The sequence below is a fragment of the Mycteria americana genome, chromosome 1, assembly GCF_035582795.1.
Source record: "Mycteria americana isolate JAX WOST 10 ecotype Jacksonville Zoo and Gardens chromosome 1, USCA_MyAme_1.0, whole genome shotgun sequence".
Classification (NCBI taxonomy): domain Eukaryota; kingdom Metazoa; phylum Chordata; class Aves; order Ciconiiformes; family Ciconiidae; genus Mycteria; species Mycteria americana.
Window position 1 is genome coordinate 221,448,516 of NC_134365.1, and position 20,540 is coordinate 221,469,055.

At 46.2% G+C, this 20,540-nt stretch overlaps 1 protein-coding gene across 2 annotated transcripts in view; it reads right to left on the reverse strand.

The window, feature by feature from the left end:
* Positions 1–10,741, reverse strand: part of POLD3 (DNA polymerase delta 3, accessory subunit) — a 30,044-nt gene extending 19,303 nt beyond the window's left edge. For both annotated transcript variants that reach the window (XM_075491365.1, XM_075491364.1), the window contains exons 1-5: positions 10,516–10,741; positions 8,704–8,759; positions 6,690–6,792; positions 4,153–4,192; positions 2,439–2,571 (exon numbers count right to left, since the gene is read on the reverse strand). In XM_075491365.1, the coding sequence (XP_075347480.1) occupies positions 2,439–2,571; positions 4,153–4,192; positions 6,690–6,792; positions 8,704–8,759; positions 10,516–10,575 (392 nt within the window). In that variant the 5' untranslated portion in view covers positions 10,576–10,741. The remainder of the gene's footprint in view (positions 1–2,438; positions 2,572–4,152; positions 4,193–6,689; positions 6,793–8,703; positions 8,760–10,515) is intronic.
* Between the last annotated feature and the right edge of the window lie 9,799 nt (positions 10,742–20,540).

Sequence of the window (20,540 nt, forward strand, 5' to 3'; positions counted from 1 at the left end):
CCTAAACGGGTTACACTCTCTAAAGTTCGCAGCATAAATCGCATGGCTGTCTGATGATCCAAAACATTTACAACTTTCAGATGCTTTGACTGAGTCCACTACTGCTGCAACAAGCAGCCACAATCGTACCGGTCAGGTAAGTAAACCACAACTGAAACTAAACTACTTAAATGGCTCAGAAGATATCCATGGCATTCAGACTTAACTATATAAAGTCATTTCCATGTAATCACTAGTAGGCAAAGATACATCTCAGCTTGTAATAGTCTGAAACGTGATTGTTTGGGGATATGGAGATATAAGAACTAAATGATGTGTTCACAGCTAACAATACAATTCCCTGACAGTCAGGAATAGCAGTACCCAAAAATAACTGAACTCTACTCCCCACTGTGCAAATCACAGGCGAGGCTTTCCAGATTTCCTACAGAAATGCCACAAAAGAGCACAGACTCACGCCTTCCAATCCACTGAATTACACAGCGTATTTTTATTTGCATAAGAAATAAACTAGTCTTCTGCCAATTAATTTCTGTGCCTCAGCGTTAGCGGCTCACATGCACAGTCCACTTCTACTCAGATCAGGGACTGTAACGTGTTAACAAACCAACACCATCTCTACAGCATTTCTAGGCTGCAGCAGCAACCTCTTGACATTCAAACCTTTAAAGGAAGGAAAGAAGACATTGAAGAAAAGTATTCCTACTTTCTTTACACTGTCAATCTGTTTTCAACATGGTCAACACCGCTCCCTGGACAGCTTTCACTCCTACTCCACACACACCTGTAAAGCAACACCATCAACCCTCCAGATTACAAATGTTTTATCATCAACGGTTATATTGACTGTGCAGCAAGCACATCTAAACCTCACACATTCCAGGCGCTTGGGAAGTTAGCCTGCCTTAATGCTGCTGTGTGACTATAGTTTATGGGCTTGATCCAAAATTCACTGAATAATCACTGAAAAAAATAAGCAATGTTTGGACTATGCTCTGCAACCAAGAAGCTGCTTCCACTTGGAAAGCTGACATTAGCAACATGCATTAAATCCAGTTCGACAGAAGAGAATAAAGATCCTTGCCCCAGAGCTTGTGAGATATATGGACTGACAGGAAAGTATAAGAAGCCTCTGTTTGCTATAAGTAGGTTCTGTTTGCTATAAACATGCACATAGTTAAACCTCTGTCTTTTGCAGGCACTGCAGGAATCTTGTCCCAAGCGTAAAAGACAATTCCTGTAGTTGACAAGGGAGAGGGAATACGGTCAGTCTGAATTTAGTTCAACCAGGTCACAAATGAAGCAGCTGAATTTTTTCTTAGTTTGCTTGGGAAATTCTGCTCCAAAGCCAGGCAGGGATTTACACATAGGCTTCAGAAAGCGACTTCAGAATCCAAATTGTCCAAACCTTCTGGATGTACAGGTCTGAAAGGCAGAGTCCTCCAAGACACAAGTATCACCAGGTAGGGGTGCCCGAGAGTAAACAAACTGGAACAAGGCAACTGCAGCCAAACCTATGGCACACGCCTTCACTGAAGCAGGGTTTTCTAGCACTTACCATGGTATTGACATTTACATTTGAAACACACAGCTTCTAGGACACCATTTTCTCAGCCACTCTCTTGTCAACATTTTGAAGACAGCTATATTTCTACTTTCAAATTCTATACTCTTTCTATGACACAACATTCAGGCATCCCCCTTCTAAACCAGATTGGTCATGGCACTGTACGTACTGATTACATCAAGCTGAAGCTGTTGTGGTGGAAACAACACATAAATGAAAAGTCACAGCTGCCAGGTACCGTTCAGGAGGAGAGACCATGACCCCTGGAGACTGAAGTCCCTCTGAATTCCAGGACAAGCTTTCTCTAGTTCAACCATGAAGGGCACTTGTGTTGCGTGGTCTGTTTTGTATGCTTGCCCTACGCCTCAGGCTCTCATCTTATAGATATGAGTTCCTGTAAGACATCTTCAGAGAGGTGGATGAGTCCAGAAGATGAAAACACAGTCTCACAAAACAGAAGGCAAACTCATGTTAGTGCTTCGCTGAGCACATCACTCATGTTTTGGTAAGTCTGTTTCAATTTACTCTTCCTGTGTGACTGAGAACTGGATAAAAATGGTCATGATGAAGTATGGCCTGGAAATGAGAAAAAGTTTTCTAGCCATCAGAGAAGAAAGGTACTGGAACCATCTGTCCATTGGAGTAACGGAGCAAGGGAACTGCAAGTTGGAAATAGCTTGGTTTACAAAACAATCATACAATGCACTGTCTGGGGACTGGTCTGGCATGACTTAGAAGGTATCTTTTTCTAGCTTTCTAAAAATCCGGGCATATCTGGTAACTATTGACTTCTGCTGAAGTGCATTATGTAGCAACATCTCATCAGTCTCAAATCACATAACATAAGAAGAAAAACCAAGACGCAACTCACTTGCTGCAGTTGTGCAGGTTTGTTTTGACAATATCATAGTCTGTGTTGTAGAGTGGTCCGCTGTCCTTGAGCAAGGCTTTCTGAATGCTGTAGACATGCACACTCGCAATCGTGGCTAGTTTAGACTTCATTGCTGGGGGGGGGGGGGGAAGAAAAAAAGTCCTCTGTTAGCACAGCCTTTACAGAATCAAGGGTCAACTTTAAGTATCGGGCTCTACCAAGGATGGAGAAAGACTGACAGACCACTTGACAGCAAGGACCCGAATACAAAAATGTCTAATTGTACCTTCTTCCAATGCTCACTAATTGAGAATTCAAAGTAACAGACTCCACAAGCCTGTCAAACATGTTTTCCACTATACACTCTTAGTTCTTAGACAACTGAATTAAGAGCAACCTCTCTGTGTTTACCTTCAAAGTACCCCGTGTTTGGGATCCAGACTATCTATATGACTACCTACAGCTAAGGAAGAAAATAGTCATAACTCTACCCTGCTGGAACTGCTCTCTGCCATTCAGGTAGCGTCCACCGTATCAACTAGCATCACAGTGTCTTCTCTAGTAGTCTGCTGGAATCAATGTTTTGTCTCTTCTATGCTATTTAGACTGTTACCCCCCTTGAGGCAAGGGCTGGTTTTTAGGAATTCTTTGTTCATTGCTTATATCGTTCTTTCCACACAGCCCTGGTCCGAGACAGAGCTTCTACGCAGTGCAAAAATACACACAGTAATCATTTCTTGGGGCCAGTCCTCGACTAGGCAGCCCTACTCCCATCACAAATCTCAGCCTCTTCCAAATGTAAGTCATACCTTTGGCCTGCCGTCTAATACAAAAACCATGAACAACCCTTTCCTCCACAGCAAAACAGAGTATTACGCAGCACGCATAATTCAACAAATGTGACAGATAGTAGTTGCACTGCTTGACAACCTACTACCCTGATGAATACAACTTTAGCCAGAAATCCACTTCAGATTTCAAAAAGGAAAATAACACAAGTCTTTCAAACAAAGTTAGATCATTAGCATGGATATGAAAGGTCACAAATGCCACAGTATGTTCTCAAATGCCAAAGATGTTATTTGAAAGCAACGAAGAGCCTACGGATCAGATCTCATTAGCAGGACCAGACCTGGAAAGATGGTACGATGACTGACAGTGGATGGAGAAGAGTTGCAGGAAGCAGTGTTATAGAGGTGGGTTTTTTCACCTTTTACTGGGAAAGCAAATACCCCAGACGAAAGTGAGAACGTTCTTGTGGGACATTTCACTAATACCCACATCACTCAGGGCAAACAAAGACTGCAATTGCATTTAACCAATAAGTAGAATTATCTGCTTCAGCATCCTCGGGAGCCTGAAGGCTCATAATCGTTCTAAAACACTGCGAGACACTGCTGTACATTACTCGGATATTGTTGCCTTTAAGGAGAAGCTGTCTGTCAGTGGCAGGGAGGTGGAAAAGAATCACTGACTAAAAAGTTCAACATTAAAAAAAAAAGAAAATCAGACCCAAATCGCAAGTCTGTTAAGTTACACAGCCATTGGCTCAGCTATTCAAAATTCTGAGAAAAAGCTAGTACAAAAAGTACACACCTGAACCCAGCAGCCTGACTAGGCATTTACGTGCAGCTGGCAAGTTCTGAGCTTTACTCACTTTGCTGTTCTTTCAAAGAAAAAAGTTAAAACCCCATAATTTTCACGATCTGCTTACCTTCGAGTTTATCCTCTCTCACTACTGCAACCTTGTGGCACTGTAAAAAAATAAATAAATTGCAATCTTAAAATTTGAAAAGATCTGTTGTACATAAGACTGATATTTTCAGTTACCTATTGAATAAGAAAGTCTACCCATTATAGGTGCAGCTTTAGAGCTGCCAAGAACACTGCCAATGCCTTTAAACAGTCATCGGCCACTAGTTTTTAAAGTTCTGTCTTCCTACTTTTCTAATAGACTGTTTCACAGATCACTACAACCCTAAAGAAATCCTCTGTCCTCCATTCCTGACACTGGGAGATGAGACACAGATGAAACGAGAACTAAACAACTGCACAGTTCGCTGGAGAAAAGCAAACTAATGCTGATGACCCAACTGCTAGAAACCTGCTGCACTGGCCCACATCACCTATGTATATTTAGATTGCCAGTAAACTCTAACGTAGCAATCTGTAGCACAGACACGGCACCCGAGAAGCAAAACGCCATGAGAAATTAAGCATTAATTTAAAAGCCAGAAATGAATGTTTCTGGAAATGTGCTCTACAGCCAGTCTTCAAGGACTATACCTGCACTACGACATTTAACAGGCTGCGGTTAATACAGAGAGTATCCAAAGAGACAGACTGGACAAAATCCAACCATTAATTTTGTATTTAACTGACACCACAGACTAGACAGCAAAAGAGTAAGATGCAAGAAAATGTAGGCAACCTGAAATAGTAAAGAAAGATTGAGAGTCTCGGTCCCTCACCAAGGCAGATAAAAAGTTGCAAGTAAAGAGCGTGCAGTGCTTAAGACATGATGAGAATTATTTGTCACTGATTTCTATCTGTATCTCCCTTCAGACGAGTCCCGCAGTTGAATCCACAGCCTTGTGGCTACACCTACTGACAGCAGACAGGAGTGCAGCGTTACCAGCAAGCACAGGGTTGCATCTGAAGCACTCGCATCCCTTTCCTACCCAAAATTGCCTTGTGCCAGATAATACCCACCCGCTGCTCCAATGCCTGCACGTCTTCTGGAATCATCTTCCAGATCTGACCTCCTCTCCCACCCGCTCCAGCTAGCCCTCAGACACCCAGCCTGAGGAACTTTAAACTCCTCCTGTGTGGCATTCCTAACTCTGGAATTCATCTCCGAACCCACTGCTTCGTCTCTGCCCCTAACAACTTACTGCACCTGCAGGTCACCTTTCTTAGCAGGCACTGCTATTGCAGTATTCAAAAATAAGATATTTAAAAACAAGAAAAAAAAAAGTGCCCTTTATATGTTTACCTTGGAAGACCTTCTTTTAAAAATATATAAGCTGCTAAGACAGTGTTTAAAAAAATATTATTTCTTCCTACATCAGAATTCACTTGTTTGTTTTAAACACATTATGGCAAATTTAAAAATAATAGAATGTGTTGACAAACCTCTGGCCAGTTCTAGTGAGCCAAGAGATGCTACCTTGTTATTTCCGAAAGAAATCAGGGGGAAAACCTGTTAAACTCAGGCTACAAATGTGACGCTATCTGTACAGCTTTAAATAAACATATTCCATTATACAGAACTAATGCAATAAATAATTACCTTCAATTTCAAGCAGATTTGGAGATTTAAAGAGAATATTCTATGCATGTGAACCAGTTTAGTATTTAGGAAAACAACAAAAGGTTTGTTGGTTTTGGTTTTTTTTCCAATCTACAAATAAAAGCCAGGACGCCCTGAGATGTACTAATTCTAAATTAAGACTGTGATTGTATTGTAAGAGATATTTGGGTATCTAAAGATACAATAGACACCTAGTGGAACATCAAAGGCATTTAGTGTTTGGCTATTGAATTCTTCTGAGAGCAAAGGGAAACAGGCACTCAGTTTGCTCATCTTCTTTCAAAAACCCCTGAGGTACCTGTCTGAAATTTTAGATGGCATTCTTGAAAACCTGACAAGCAGCAATGAGGAAAAAAAAAAATACATTAAGTAGTGATTCCTTTGCTTAATAAGTCAATGCATTTTAAATACAAAATACTGTTAATAAATTTATGTTTCTCTTGTATACCAGGATAAAAAGTTGCTTTTTTTAACAAGACAACTTCAGCTATTTATTATTCTATTTATTATTTATTATTATTCTAACTGAATTTCAAGCTCTCTCCAAACACTACTCTCCACTCCACAGCAGATCCTGGGAAATGGATTAGCTGATCTCACAAGGGCCCCTCCAGACCGTTTTAGAAAATCTGCTGTCCAATATTAGTGATAGGATTGAGAGATGACTGGTAGCAGGATTTAAGTTAATTAAATAAAAACCCTGGTGCATTATTCAGCACTGTATTACCAAACCATGACCAACTGATCTTTCCTCCCCACTGTTTGTATGCTGGGACAGAGGTAGTGCCTTGTTTTGTACACGTACAAGAGACCTAGCACACTGTGCCCATTACTGGAAAAAGAGAGCAAGTTCAGCTTTTGACCCAAAGATTACAAAACAAGGTGGAAGAGACAAGAACAAAGAGCTTACAGACACCTTTGAGAAATAAAACACTCACAACGTGTCCATTCTGGACGAGGTTTCCTGCTACTAAGTAGGTGACATGAAGCTGAGCTCCTGAATTCTCCTTCCGTTTCCTCTCTACATAATCGTACAGCATCCTGCACAAAAGAAACCAGTGTTAATCACCTAGAACGGAAAGAGGCCGTCACCACCCCTTCCGTGAAGCTTACATAAAAAGAGCAAAGCCAGCCTGACATGGAAACATTTCACATAAGCACAGTTATTTTAACCAGGATTAATTTAATCTTACTGAGACACCTTTCTCCTCTGCCACTTTGAAGAATCTCAGTCCAACAACTACATAAACCAAAGGTGAAATGAATACAAGCTCTCAAAGCTTTAACAGTTGGTTGCAGATGGTCTCACATCCTCTGGGCAGCTTGTTCCAAAGTCTCCCCTCGAGAAGGCTGTTTCCCTTGTTACAACCCAGCATTCTGGAACACCTGACAGAAGAACTGGTGATTTTTGGTACATAATCACATTGCCAGGTGTATATATACAATCCCAGTTACATCCACTGACATGGTGATCAGAAACAGGAGGAAAGAGCATGATTAGCGATGACGAGATTGAGCTAAGGCTCAAGCTTTCAGCTCCCACTTATACCACTGATTTATGATCAGTGTCCCACGTAACCGGGCAGAGACACCACCGCACACTCCATGAGGATGCTATCTGGTAAAAATACTTGAAGATCCTCATTGCCACGGAGACAGACTGCAATTACCATGCTGCCACAGCCAGCAAAACTCACTAAAATAATTCACTTGTGTTATCAGGCACTTCTCCAGCTTCTAGGAGAGAGTTTTAAGCATAAAGATGTCACAGGAGTTCTCCATCTCCAGGTTGCTTTCAAGGGTTTGAGAAGGTGCCTCCGTTTCACCTGGGCCATCTTCTTCACAGAAAAAAGTTCTCTGGCTCCTTCTAGTTTACTGTATGACCAGAACTGTTCCCAGCAGAGCTCTCCAGTCAGGTCTACACCATCACTGAAGCACACTCAGATTCACACATCATCTAAATTGTTCACACACACCCGGAGGAAAGAGACCAAACAATCTCTTCATAACATTAGATGCCAGAGTTGATATTCTGGTAGTTTGGACAAGACAGGTGAAGCTGGGCTCAGTACACTGCAGCTGAGTACGCAGCAAATGCCCCTTTAGGTCCAAGCTACAGCCAGAAACAAGGAGAGAAAATATTTGTATTATGGGACTTGACACTCTTATGCAACCTTCAAATCTTATGCTTAACTTTACCTTGCTGGTAGCAACAGCCCCGGAATCCTTGGGAGCTCGTTCTTTGTTTTATAGGATATTTAAAAGGTTACAGTAATTTTTATTCTTCAAAATACACCAAGACAAGGTTACACATTTATACTAAGTTTGGAGAAGCAAAAGTGTCTGACAGCACAGCTGACTTCCCCAGCTTTCAAATATTTACCTGTGCCCATCAAGCCTGGTCAGTAGATGTTACTAATGCATCACGCACTACGCAGCAGGGCGATCAGAGCAGACGAGCATTTGCCATACATATGAGCTGTTTTGCATTTTCCTGACTCTGCTGCCAGCAATATCCGTGGATAATGTACGGCATCCTAAGCTGGGATATGCAGTGGCAGATTCTCACAAAGGCATAGCTCTGTTTGCAGGACTGAAGCCAAATTCAGAAAACACATCCGCATTTCAGGATGAAAGGAGCTACATACATTTCTGTAGTAATATAATGCTAAAACATCTATTCTGACCTCAGTATTTATGATAAAAGGCAGCATAAGGCGTCCAGCTGAGCACCGCTCTCTAAAGCGCAACTCCCATTGAGTCAAGGCAAGATCTGCCTACAGGAGGAGTAAGGCATGTTGAATAACATAACCGACTGTACCTGAGAAGACATGCAGGATTTTTAAATATTTCCAGAGAGATAATTTTAATACACTAACCACAATCATGAAAACAGTAATCAACAAGGCTTTGCCACAAAACAAAAAGTTTGTGGGATGCACTAATACCTACTGTTTAGCCTGGTTGACGTGAACTCCCAGAGTATAGCTTAGCCATTTGTACGTTACCTGTAACAACAGAAAAAAAACCACCCATGTTAGTAAGAAAACCTCGGTCTCTTGACTTGTTAAACGTCCCATCCTTTGCTTGTTCCATGGGAAAATCAAACTCTTTAGACCCCCCTGCTCCAAGAAACCCTCAGCAAAACCTGTTAGAAGTGAGAGCACATGGACACCCACCTGCCTGTACCTTAATGAGTAGATTGAATCCCTGAGACCTGAACAAACTACCGACTCAGAAAGGTGTGTTTGTGTGAATGCTTTCTTGGAAGGCCATCACATAAATAAAAACCATTCAAAACACCCGCGCTGCTTAGCTTCGCAACAGAGAGAAAAAAAATTAAACAGCGCAATCCTTAATTGTGAGAAGCTCTTATTGCTCTCCCAAACAACTACGGAGGATTTATCGGATTTCTGCCTCCCTCATTTGCCACGGGGATCTCTGGCTGCATCACAAGTCGGACAGCACAGTGTGCTAAATCGCAGGAGACTACAGCTCTAATCCCAGCCCTGCCACTGGCTTGCTATTATTTAGACAAGGCATGTCTTTTATACCTGTTTCTCCTCACGCTCCGCCTTTTTAAACTAATCCTCAGGCTAGGGCCTTTCCTGTCTCAAATACAGGAGTTTAATTAAACTTTTATTAGTCTAGCAGTTTACCGAAATAAACTATAATGACATAGGCAGGTCACGTTAATAAAACTGCTTTGACAGACAAGATGCACCAACTTTACTGTATCACTGCCTAGGCAGAAATCTTTATTTTGAAAGAAACACAGACACGCACGCATACCATTTTTCTGAATTGTCCTAAAAAAAGCAAGGCTTCAAGAGGCTACAGACGATAAGTAGTAATTTTACTTTTAAGCTGAAATAGTGCTCCAGGTTGCCTCAACCTTTCATGGAAAAAAACAGTTTCATACACTTCTGTCGTTTACCTTGAGCTAAAACACTGCTGTCACTACAGTGCTTTTTTTTTTTTTTTTTGAGGAAAACCAGCTCATCTATTAGGGAGCGTAAGGAATTTGGGGGAAGAGCTTCTTTTCTTGTGATATAACCGATGCCATTACCAAGTCTCTTCAGAGACATTAAATTAATTTAAAGCCAAAGGGGGGGAAAAAAATATCCTGACAAGGAAGTCACCGCCTGTCCAACCTGACAGAAAACTCTACGTTGTGACCTGTGGAAAAGCAAACACTGTAAACACAGCCAGGCACCGCGCCTACAACCCCAAAGATGAGTAAAACTTGAGCAAGCAGCCCTGAGGGGCACGGCAGCTACAGCTGCGGAGGCCTCCTTTCTTCTGCGCCTGCCGAGAAGAGGCAGGGCACCCACGCGTGTCCCGCAGGTGGGTGCGATAGCGGGGGGGGGGGGGGGGGGGGGCACAGCCTCTGCCTCCCCTTCCGACTGCCAACGGAAAGCAGCTGCTCCCTGCGGGTTTGGGCTGTTTGAACCGAGACTGGGGAGGGCGGGAGGGGGGGGGACCCTACACCGGTGTCGCCCCAGGCGCTGACACGGTGCCAGGCCGTGGCACTGCAACCCCCCCGCCCCGTCTCCAGCACCCCCAGAGCCGGGTTTGGGGCCCAGCCTGAGGGGGTCCCCCAAAACAAGTAGGCTGACACCCCCCCCCCCAACGGTAGCCACGCTGGGGGGGGGGCAGGAAGGGAGGGAGGGATGTCGCTTCCTCCTGAGGGGGTCGCGCAACGGCGGCGGCCTCCTGCACCCCCCACCCACCCCCCCGCGCAGCCCCGCCGGCGGGACTCACGATGCGGTTCTGGTCGGTGACGAACTCGTCGATATTCTCGAGGTAGAGCTCGTCCTCCATGGCGGGGCAGGGCAGGGCAGGGCAGGGCAGGGCAGGGCGGGTAGGCCGCGGGCGGGAGGGGCCCCGCGCCGTTCCCGCGCAGCTCAGGGCCGCGGCCGCCTGCCCGCCGCCATGGCAACCCGCCGAGAGGCGGACGTGCGCGACGGCGGCCGCGCGGGGACAAAAAGGAGCGCGCTGCGCGCCGCGTGGTCCCTGTGCCCGCCCCGCTCCGGCCGGGCCACGCCCCTCCGCTCTGCCCGCCACGCCCCACCGTCTCGCGCCGTCTCCTCACAGACCCACGGCCCCACAGCGCTGCGCCGTCCCCTCACTGTACCCGCACAGACCCACGGCCCCGCGCTGTCCCCTCACGGCCCCACACCGAACCTTTGCAGACCCACGGCCCCACACCATCCCATCCCCTCACGGACCCACGCCATACCTTCATAGACGCATGGCCCCGCGCTGTCCCCTCATGGACTCATGCCGTACCTTCACAGACCCATGGCCCCAGCTGTCCCCTCACAGACCCACAGCCCTTCGCACGTACCCTCACTCTGTCCTCACAGACCCATGGCCCCACACTGTCCCCTCACAGACCCACGCTGTACCTTCGCAGACCCACAGCCCCACGCTGTCCCCCCATGGCCCCACGCTGTCTCCTCACGGACCCACAGCCTTGCGCCATCCCCTCACACGTCCCCACACTCTAGCCTCGCAGACCCACGGCCCCAGCTGTCCCCTCACAGACCCACAGCCCTGTGCCGTCCCCTCACTCTATCCTCACAGACCTATGGCCCCACGCTGTCTGCTCACAGACCCACACCCTACCTTCGCAGACCCACAGCCCCACGCTGTCCCCTCATGGACCCACGCTGTCCCCTCACAGACCCACAGACCCACGCTATCTCCCCATGGCCCCACGCTGTCCCCTCACGGACCCACAGCCCTGCGTCATCCCCTCACACGTCCCCACACTCTACCCTCACAGACCCACGGCCCCAGCTGTCCCCTCACAGACCCACAGCCCTGCGCCGTCCCCTCACGCTGTCCTCACAGACCCACAGCCCCACACTGTCCCCTCACAGACCCATGCCAAACCTTCACAGACCCACGGCCCCACGCTGTCCCCTCACGGACCCACAGCCCTGCACCCTCCCCTCACTCTATCCTCACAGACCCACGGCCCCAGCTGTCCCCTCACGGACCCACAGACCCATACCATCCCCTCACACATCCCCACGCCGTCCCCTCACAGACCCACAGCCTTCCCGCCATCCCGCTACTCCTCGCCTCCATCCTCCCGGCCGTGGGCTGACCCAGTACCTTGTCCCTGACATCCAGGGCAGCATGAGCCATGGCGCGGAGCAAGGGAGGGTAAACCACCCGCTTGTTGAGAATCACCAATTTTCCCTTTTTCCCATTTTCAGCTTTTTTCAGCCCTGCTTGATCCTCACCGGAATCATGGAGGCAAACCAGGCATTGGAGTCTTGCCGCTCCCTCCCCAAGATAAATGCTGTTGTTCTTAAGAGGTAGGTTGAGCTGTTATTTAAAACCGTTCTTATTCTCAGTTAAACTGTCCCCATATTTCCACTGGTGACCATTTCCAGCACTTCTCACAGCACCTGCTAAATATTACTCTACGCTTTCTTTTTTTTGGTTTTTTTGGAGTTAAATAGCAAATGCTGGAACATGAGATTCCCAATCTTTAATTCCCAATCCCATCCCATTTGCATCCCATTTTTAATATGGCTTCACAGCAAGCTGAGGACTTCATTGATATACCTATATTGTTTCCTAAGTACTTCTCCATGATAAAGATAATTTAAAATCTGACAAAATCTATGAGGTGGGTTTGAGTTGTCTTTTTTGCCTTTCGGTGTGGATGATACTATATTTTATTTGCCATGTTTCTTATTTACTTGTCCTGGCTGGTTTATAGCATGGTCCCATGCCGGGGCTGGCTGGGCATTTCCCACCCTCCCTGGACCTCATTAACCTGAATCCCTCTGTCTCCGGCACATTTATCAGCTTGTTTTAGCTCAATAAATTGTTTCTTTTCCATATACCATCTAGTTAGGTTAGTAAAGTGCTGCCTACAAACTGAGCCTAAGATTTAAATGGTCAGGAATAGTCTATAACATATGAAACAACCCTGAATCAATCCCATAGACCTCTCCCTTCACTGGGAAAATAAAATTGTTACGGCAGGGACCTGTTTCCCCTGACACTGCGTGCAGATGGCTCGCTTCATTTTACTGACAATTAGGTAAAAGCAACACAAAAGAAATAAGTTCTTAGTGTCTAACACTGCTACGACATCCGTTTCTGTGGGAGAGAACTGATGCATGTTTCCTCTGCTCGCTGCGTTTTTAGGTGGGCCGCAGTGTTGAGCTGAAAAATGTGCTTTTAGGGTCAGAAGTGAACTCCTCTGATGAAGAGATCATTGAAATATTACCTTGATGAGCATTAGGCCTTTTCCCGATTTATATATTGTCTCTAGGACTGGCTTCGGGAAACTGAGAGGTCCCTATGGAGTGCCACAGCTTATGGGACTGAACCACTTGTCAGGAGAATTTCAAATGAAATTTGGGTGTGTGAGATGAATGCGTCCCTGTATTGGTGCTGAGAGCTGTAACAGAGGAGAAGTAGAGAGACAGACTCTGCTGGTTTGCAAGGAAAGATGACAAAATTAGCCTTAACATCTTGAAGGAGTAATCTTCCTCTAGGTGCCCGAGGTCGTGACACCAGCCTTAACGTTAGTGATGCTGCAAAGTATTAATTAGCAAGTGCTGAGCAAGAACCTTTCACGCCGTGAAGTCAGAGATTTTCTTTCTGATTTCAAAAGCAGCAGGAGAAAGGTCAAAATCATTACCCACATACTGCTCTTCATTACAAAAAGGCAATGATTTTTTGCAGACTCTGGGACTCGCTGGTTATTCTTGTCGCTAGTATGAGGCATCTCCAGTTCTGCCCAGAGCTGATGAAGAGTCATTATGCAATTTCACCTCGTGAATCAAGTCCTTGGGCAAAAATATTCCTACCCAACAGTGCTTGAAACACAGCAGCCGACAAAGAAAGAAATAAAAACTGCAACCTGTGACCAAAGCATGGAGCAGTTTAATATTAATGCCCTTTTACATTTTTTCTTACAGTTAAAGTAAAAAGAAATGGTGAATGTGACAGACAGAACCACTTAAACCCCAAAATAGCACCACAGAGCAGGATACAAAGAGGCTTGGGGTAAGTTGTGAGATTTCCTTGAGGTTGCACATCAGATCAGGATGGAGGAGGAGAACCAAGGTGCGCTGATCCCATTTGTGACTTTATGCTCTGAATGCATTGATTGCCATCCAAATATTGCAGTCATCAGCTGCAATAAGCTTGAGAAGTGGGCCCATGTGAACCTCATAAGGTTCAACAAGGCCAAGTGCAAGGTCCTGTACCTTGGGCTGGGGCAACCCCCAGTATCAGTACAGGCTGGGGGATGACAGGATTGAGAGCAGCCCTGCAGAGAAGGACTTGGGGGTGTTGGTTGATGAGAAGTTCAACATGAGCTGGCAATGTGTACTCGCAGCCCAGAAAGCCAACCGTATCCTGGGCTGCATCCAGAGCAGCGTGGCCAGCAGGGCGAGGGAGGGGATTCTGCCCCTCTGCTCCGCTCTGGTGAGACCCCCCTGCAGTGCTGCGTCCAGCTCGGGGGTCCTCAGCACAGGAAAGACATGGAGCTGTTGGAGCGGGTCCAGAGGAGGCCACAAAGATGATCAGAGGGCTGGAGCACCTCTGCTGTGGAGAAAGGCTGAGAGAGTTGGGGTTGTTCAGCCTGGAGAAGAGAAGGCTGTGGGGAGACCTTCTTGCGTCCTTTCAAGATATAAAAGGAGCTTCTAAGAAAGATGGGGACAGACTTTTTAGCAGTGCCTGTAGCGATAGGCCAAGGGGTGATGGTTTTAAACTAAAAGAGGGGAGATTCAGACTAGATCTAAGGAAGAAATGTTTTACGCTGAGGGTGGTGAGGCACTGGCCCAGGTTGCCCAGAGAGGTGGTGGATGCCCCATCCCTGGAAACATTCAAGGTGAGGTTGGACGGGGCTCTGAGCAACCTGCTCTGGTTGAAGATGTCCCTGCCCATGGCAGGGGGGTTGGACTAGATGGTCTTTAAGGTTCCCTCCAACCCAAACCCTTCTGTAATTCTATGATTCTATGATCAGCGGAGATCAAACAGCTTGGTAACTGAACACTCGTGGACCTCATACTCCAGCTAAGCTAACCAGGGATGGGTGTGATAACCTGACTTGTTGTCTGTGATCTTATCTCCACTTGCCCTTCAACCTGGCAAATATTGCCACTTTTCAGGTTGTACATACTAGATCCAAGGTGTAAACCAGATGCATCTCCCTGATATCACTGTAGACAGCAGCAATCTCATTGTAAATTAATTAGGTCCCTTCTCAGCCCTGGTGGTTTTGGGAGCCCCAGTTTATTCTCTGAGAATATGGGGGGTTTTTTTGTTTGTTTGGTGGGTTTTTTTGTGAAAAAGCCAGAAAAGGAAATCTGGAAAGAGGTACAGCAGTGGGGATTCACACAAACCCTGCAGAGCAGTCCTTGGGTCCCAGCGAATCCTCCTGAGGAAGGCAGAGTGTGCGGCAATCACCCTGGTAGTACGCACAGCCCCCTTTTCAGTGCCAGCACCAACACCCAGCACAGTACAAAATGGTCTTTAAAACATCTCCTTGCAACCTGGATGACTTTGTCCATTTTTTTTTCGCATCATAACTCTACCGAATGCTACACTAATCTTGGAAATAGCGTAAGGACAGCATCAGTTGACCGGGGAGCTGCACAGATCCTTATGGCGCGCGGTGAATGTTATTAGTTTGCACGTTAAACTAGAGCTGAGGAGCTACAGGCTGGCCCATTAACTTGAACGAGGAGCTGAAGACTAGAACTTACCCCGTCTCCTTTCCCTAGATGGTCACGCTTGTAAATGATCTTTCACAGCTAAAATACATAAAGTAATTTAAAAAGAAGGCAAAATGGGAACAAGAGAAATAATCTCATTGTAACGCAGTAAACTGATAGATGCTGAAGAATACGTGCCTGGGATTTCTCTTGCACAATGGGAGATGTATAAAGCGCTTCCGGGGGGCATTTCTTTGAACCTATCTATGCTATTTACCCCTGGAGGAGTGTCTTTTTCTTTAATGCCCAGAAAATTTATGTAGAGCGACTATCTCAGATTTAGACATCAAAACTTGCACTTGCTTAAGGTAGGGTGTATGAATCCTAATGCCAGATCTGAAAATACTTGGGGAGTATTCCTTTAAAGGGTCTGATATACTCTTTTGTATAGGATTTGCAGTACCCTCTTAGGTTCTGAAAAAAGTACATTAAACGTACGTTCCTCTTTGAAGAAGTAGAGAAGTGTTATCCCCATTTCAAAGATGACGACGCTGGGAGACAGAGAGGTTATGTGATTTGTCCAAGAATCTTTCAATACTCCCAGGTGTAAAGCCCAAGTATTCCGACTCCCAACCTTTTTTTCTCAAAGCACTATAAAGGACTCTTTCAAAGATCGCTTGGTAGTAACAAAATGTCTTGTACTTACAGCTGCCCACAGCCAAAACCACCAGCACCAGCAGAAACTGAGCCCGAGGATTCATAATAGTGGTTGTTTCACATATGCTTTCCAAAAAAACCAAAAAAGAATGGGCAGAGCCTCTGGAAATCTGTTTTATATAGTAGCTGGCAAGCATTGGCCTGAGGAGGAGTTTGAGTGAAAGGAGTTCTGTTAAAGTTTTAATTAATGCCGTATGAGGGGGGACTTCCTTTAGCAACCGAGCAATGCTGAAGGGAGAACAGAAATGTAGAGAACCCAGCGCCAAAGCACAGTTAATTGAATCTGTCCAAAAATCATCTCGGTACCAGCACCCATTTCCTTTGGGAGCTTATCAAATCTATTAAAGGCTTCTGAAGATCCAGTTTGGGGGCAGAAATTAGTCCCATCTGAGCAGAAGCGGGGGATTTCGGTTACGAAATGAAAGTCGTAAGACAGATATATAAGGAGAGGCAGAGCCTGACCCTCCTCCTTTCTGCCACCAAGATGAATTACAAATAATCAGGTAGAATTAGTGGGGTCTTTTCAGTAGGAAACCTGTGGGATGGGGGAGTTGTAGTTAAGGAAGGAATCAAGGCTATGACTCCATCCTTAACGACACAAAATGGATAATCATAGCTGGAAGACTTAGGATCAAACACCATCAGAAAAAACAGTGGGAATTAGAATCATAGAATCATAGAATCATTTAGGTTGGAAAAGACCTTTAAGATCATCGAGTTCCAACCGTAAACCTAACACAATTAATTTGCTTCTAGGCTTGCAAGGGTCAGAATCAGTACAGGCAAGTCCATAAACTAGAATAAAAATTGATATCTCAGGAGACAGCTACATTTGAGACAGATGCATATGCTTGCACGGCTTAATCGTCTTTTCTATGTTCTTTTCTGTGCGTGTTCACGATAAAAACATCCTGAGATGCTCAAAGAGTGACAAGGGAGAGGCATCTAAGAAACTACTAAGATAAGTTTTCAGGTGGAAGAAGGATATATGAGCAGGAATGCATCTTCCTTCTGCCAACCAGCGGAGAACAGCAGCGTGACTGCTGACAGCCGGTCGCTGCCTATCTTAGTTAGCCAAATTCACTCCTGGCACCGCTGACAGCACTGACTGCTGTCTCCACTAGCAACATGGAGAGTTTTAGACACCCAGCATGTGTGGAGACACCTAAATTTAAGTGTCTTAATCTGGAGCTAGTTCCCAGACCGCTCACATGTTTCGTGGTACATCACAGTGCCACATGCCTTCATGAAGAGAAATGTTGCCTTGTTAACGGTACGAGCAGATAGATTTACTTTTATACCTTGTATGGTCTTTTGTGCCCAGATTTTTTGTACTTTTGTATTAAGAGTCCCTTCTCAAAAAATAAAAATGCAAGAATTAAGCACCGTAGTAGAAAAAGGCACGCGGAGCCAACTGGGAATGTGTCAGCCAGAAGAATATAATCTCTACTACTACCAAGCACGTGTTAGCACATCTAAACAAAGATGACTGACATGAACGTCTTCAAAAGCATCAGGACAAATTTCCCATGTTGAGTCACATTAGGAGCTGGCATTTCTGGCTTCGGGTTATTCACTAATACCCACACCTCATTCCGAGCATGTTCTCGGGGCTGTTTGCATGGGAAGATTGATGGCATGGTTCCCCTATGGACTCCTGTTCTTGACGTCTTTTATTTCAAGATAATTAGTGTGCCTTAGCATGGAGTATTTGACATTTATTCAATAGTAAGATGGGCACAGAAGGAGCTGTGGGAGAACAGCTTGTGTTCTAGCAGCTATGCGGATCTGTTTCCACAAGCAGACAGGCTATTAACAAGATAAACAAGAGTAACCGCTAGGAAATAATGAAAATCCTCTGAAGAATGACTACTGATAAAGCAGAGATGAGAATGAGCAGGAAAGCATCTCCCCCAGTACAGGGCAGTGCACAGCTACAGCATCCCGGGGACGAGCAGGCAAGGAGATATTGGGAGCAAACTCTTAGGCGTCAGCTCAGCTGCGTCACATGCTGTGCCCAGGGTGAGAAAACAGGGCCACTCCTTCCCTCCTCCCTTTCTTATACTCTAGGAGAAGAAAGTAATAAGAAAATTTAAGCTACCCCTTGCACTGCAGGATCTGAGCTCTGGGAATAGGCTGAAGATGGGTTCTTTGATAGCTCCGTACATCTTTACTTTACTGCTAGTGAGATTCAACTTCAAAAAAAGGCTGGTTAGTAGATTTGGGGGGAAATAACCCATAACAGGGTTGATAACTGGCAGCAAGAAACAGCAATTCTGAAAAAAAACCCCACTACAGTCATGAGAAGGGTCATCTACTTAACGGAGCTTGCAAATGGCCAAACAGCAACGACAGCTGATGCAGTCTGTGAACGCATCGACCTCATATCGCGGTATGGGCACCGCGTTTCCAAAATCATCTCTTCTCATGCAATTCCCTTTCTGAGTCAGCAGATGACAGTTGGACACCATGCTTGCCTGGCAGCCCTGGAGCTGCACGCCGCCAGCCTGGGCGATGAAGCTCTGCTGCTATTGCTGGGAATAGCGAGAGCTACATTACTCTTCAGCTTCTGCAAACCAGAGCTTCTGCTGCTCTTCCCACCCTGCTTCCCACCACCCACTGTCTCCTCCTTACCACCAGCACAAGCGTTTGTGCAGCCATGCTGGGAAGTGGGTCAGAAAAACCAGCTTAGGTTAAAACAAACTTTTTCCTGGACTAATTTTAGTCTGGATCAATCCCCCCAAACCAGCTCGACACCCTGTCACACAAACACTGCTGCTGAGGAGCAGCAGGATGGTGGCACTGCTGTGTCTGACAGTGCTGCAGGCTTATGCCCTATACGGGCATAAAGATGTCCATCGACATCCTAGTGTCAATGGAGTGGTGGCATAAATCATAGAATCATAGAATCACAGAATCATTTAGGTTGGAAAAGACCTTTAAGATCATCAAGTCCAACCACAAACCTAACACTGCCAAGCCCACCACTACACCATGTCCCTGAGCACCTCATCTACATGGCTTTTAAATACCTCCAGGGATGGGGACTCCACCACTTCCCTGGGCAGCCTGTTCCAGTGCTTGACAGCCCTTTCGGTGAAGAAATTTTTTCTAATATCCAGTCTAAACCTCCCCTGGCACAACTTGAGGCCATTTCCTCTTGTCCTATCACTTGTTACCTGGGAGAAGAGACCGACCCCACCTCTCTACACCCTCCTTTCAGGCAGCTGTAGAGAGCGATGAGGTCTCCCCTCAGCCTCCTTTTCTCCAGGCTGAACAACCCCAGGTCCCTCAGCCGCTCCCCATCAGCCTTGTGCTCCAGACCCTTCCCCAGCTCCGTTGCCCTTCTCTGGACACGCTCCAGCCCCTCAATGTCTCTCTTGGAGTGGGGGGCCCAAAACTGAACACAGCATTCGAGGTGCGGCCTCACCAGTGCCGAGTACAGGGGCACGATCACTGCCCTAGTCCTGCTGGCCACAGTATGTCAGACACAAGCCAGGATGCTATTGGCCTTCTTGGCCACCTGGGCACACTGCCGGCTCATATTCAGCCGCCTGTCGACCAACACCCCCAGTTCCTTCTCTGCCTGGCAGCTTTCCAGCCACTCTTCCCCAAGCCTGTAGCGTTGCATGGGGTTGTTGTGACCCAAGTGCAGGACCTGGCACTGAGCCTTGTTGAACCTCATACAACTGCTGCTTCACAGCAGCTTCAGCTCATGCAAATTGTGGCTGAAATGGGCCCACTCCCCTTGATCCCCACTGCATGGTGTGCACTGGCACTTCTGAAATCACCTGCTGCAATGCCTTAAAGAGCTGAGCAAGCTGAAGAATAACCGGTTATACACAAATAGCTGGGGTTTTGGGTGAACGGGGTTGTGTGATCCCAGGAGCAACTGTGCTCTTGCACAGCTCCAACAGGCGCAGAACCCCAAAGAAGAACCGCTGGCTGGGGAGGGCACACAGCGATGCCACCAGATGGTAGCCACATTTAGCAGGAGTGCACCTTGCTCTGGGAGAAGCCACTCAGTCCATGAGAACTCCGGGCGGATACAGATCCTCACCTGAATGCATCAATTTTTTACCTGGCAAAGGTTGGGGAAGGAAATTGCACACGTTTAATAAGTGTTAAAATAAACTCACGTGACGCACGTGGCCCCGCAGCGTGCTGGAGTCTTTCATGGTCACAACAATCGCATTACTCAGCTGTCACCGTGTTTGTTTCGCTGGTAACAAAATTATATACATCCTCTTCCTCCTGCGGTCCCGTGCACTTTCTCTCACACTCTTGTTCTCTCTTTTTCTTCGTTTCACTGTAGCTATTCTTGTACGGCGAAATTTTGCGTTCGGTTTGCGGAAGGAGTGTGCAGGTCTTAAT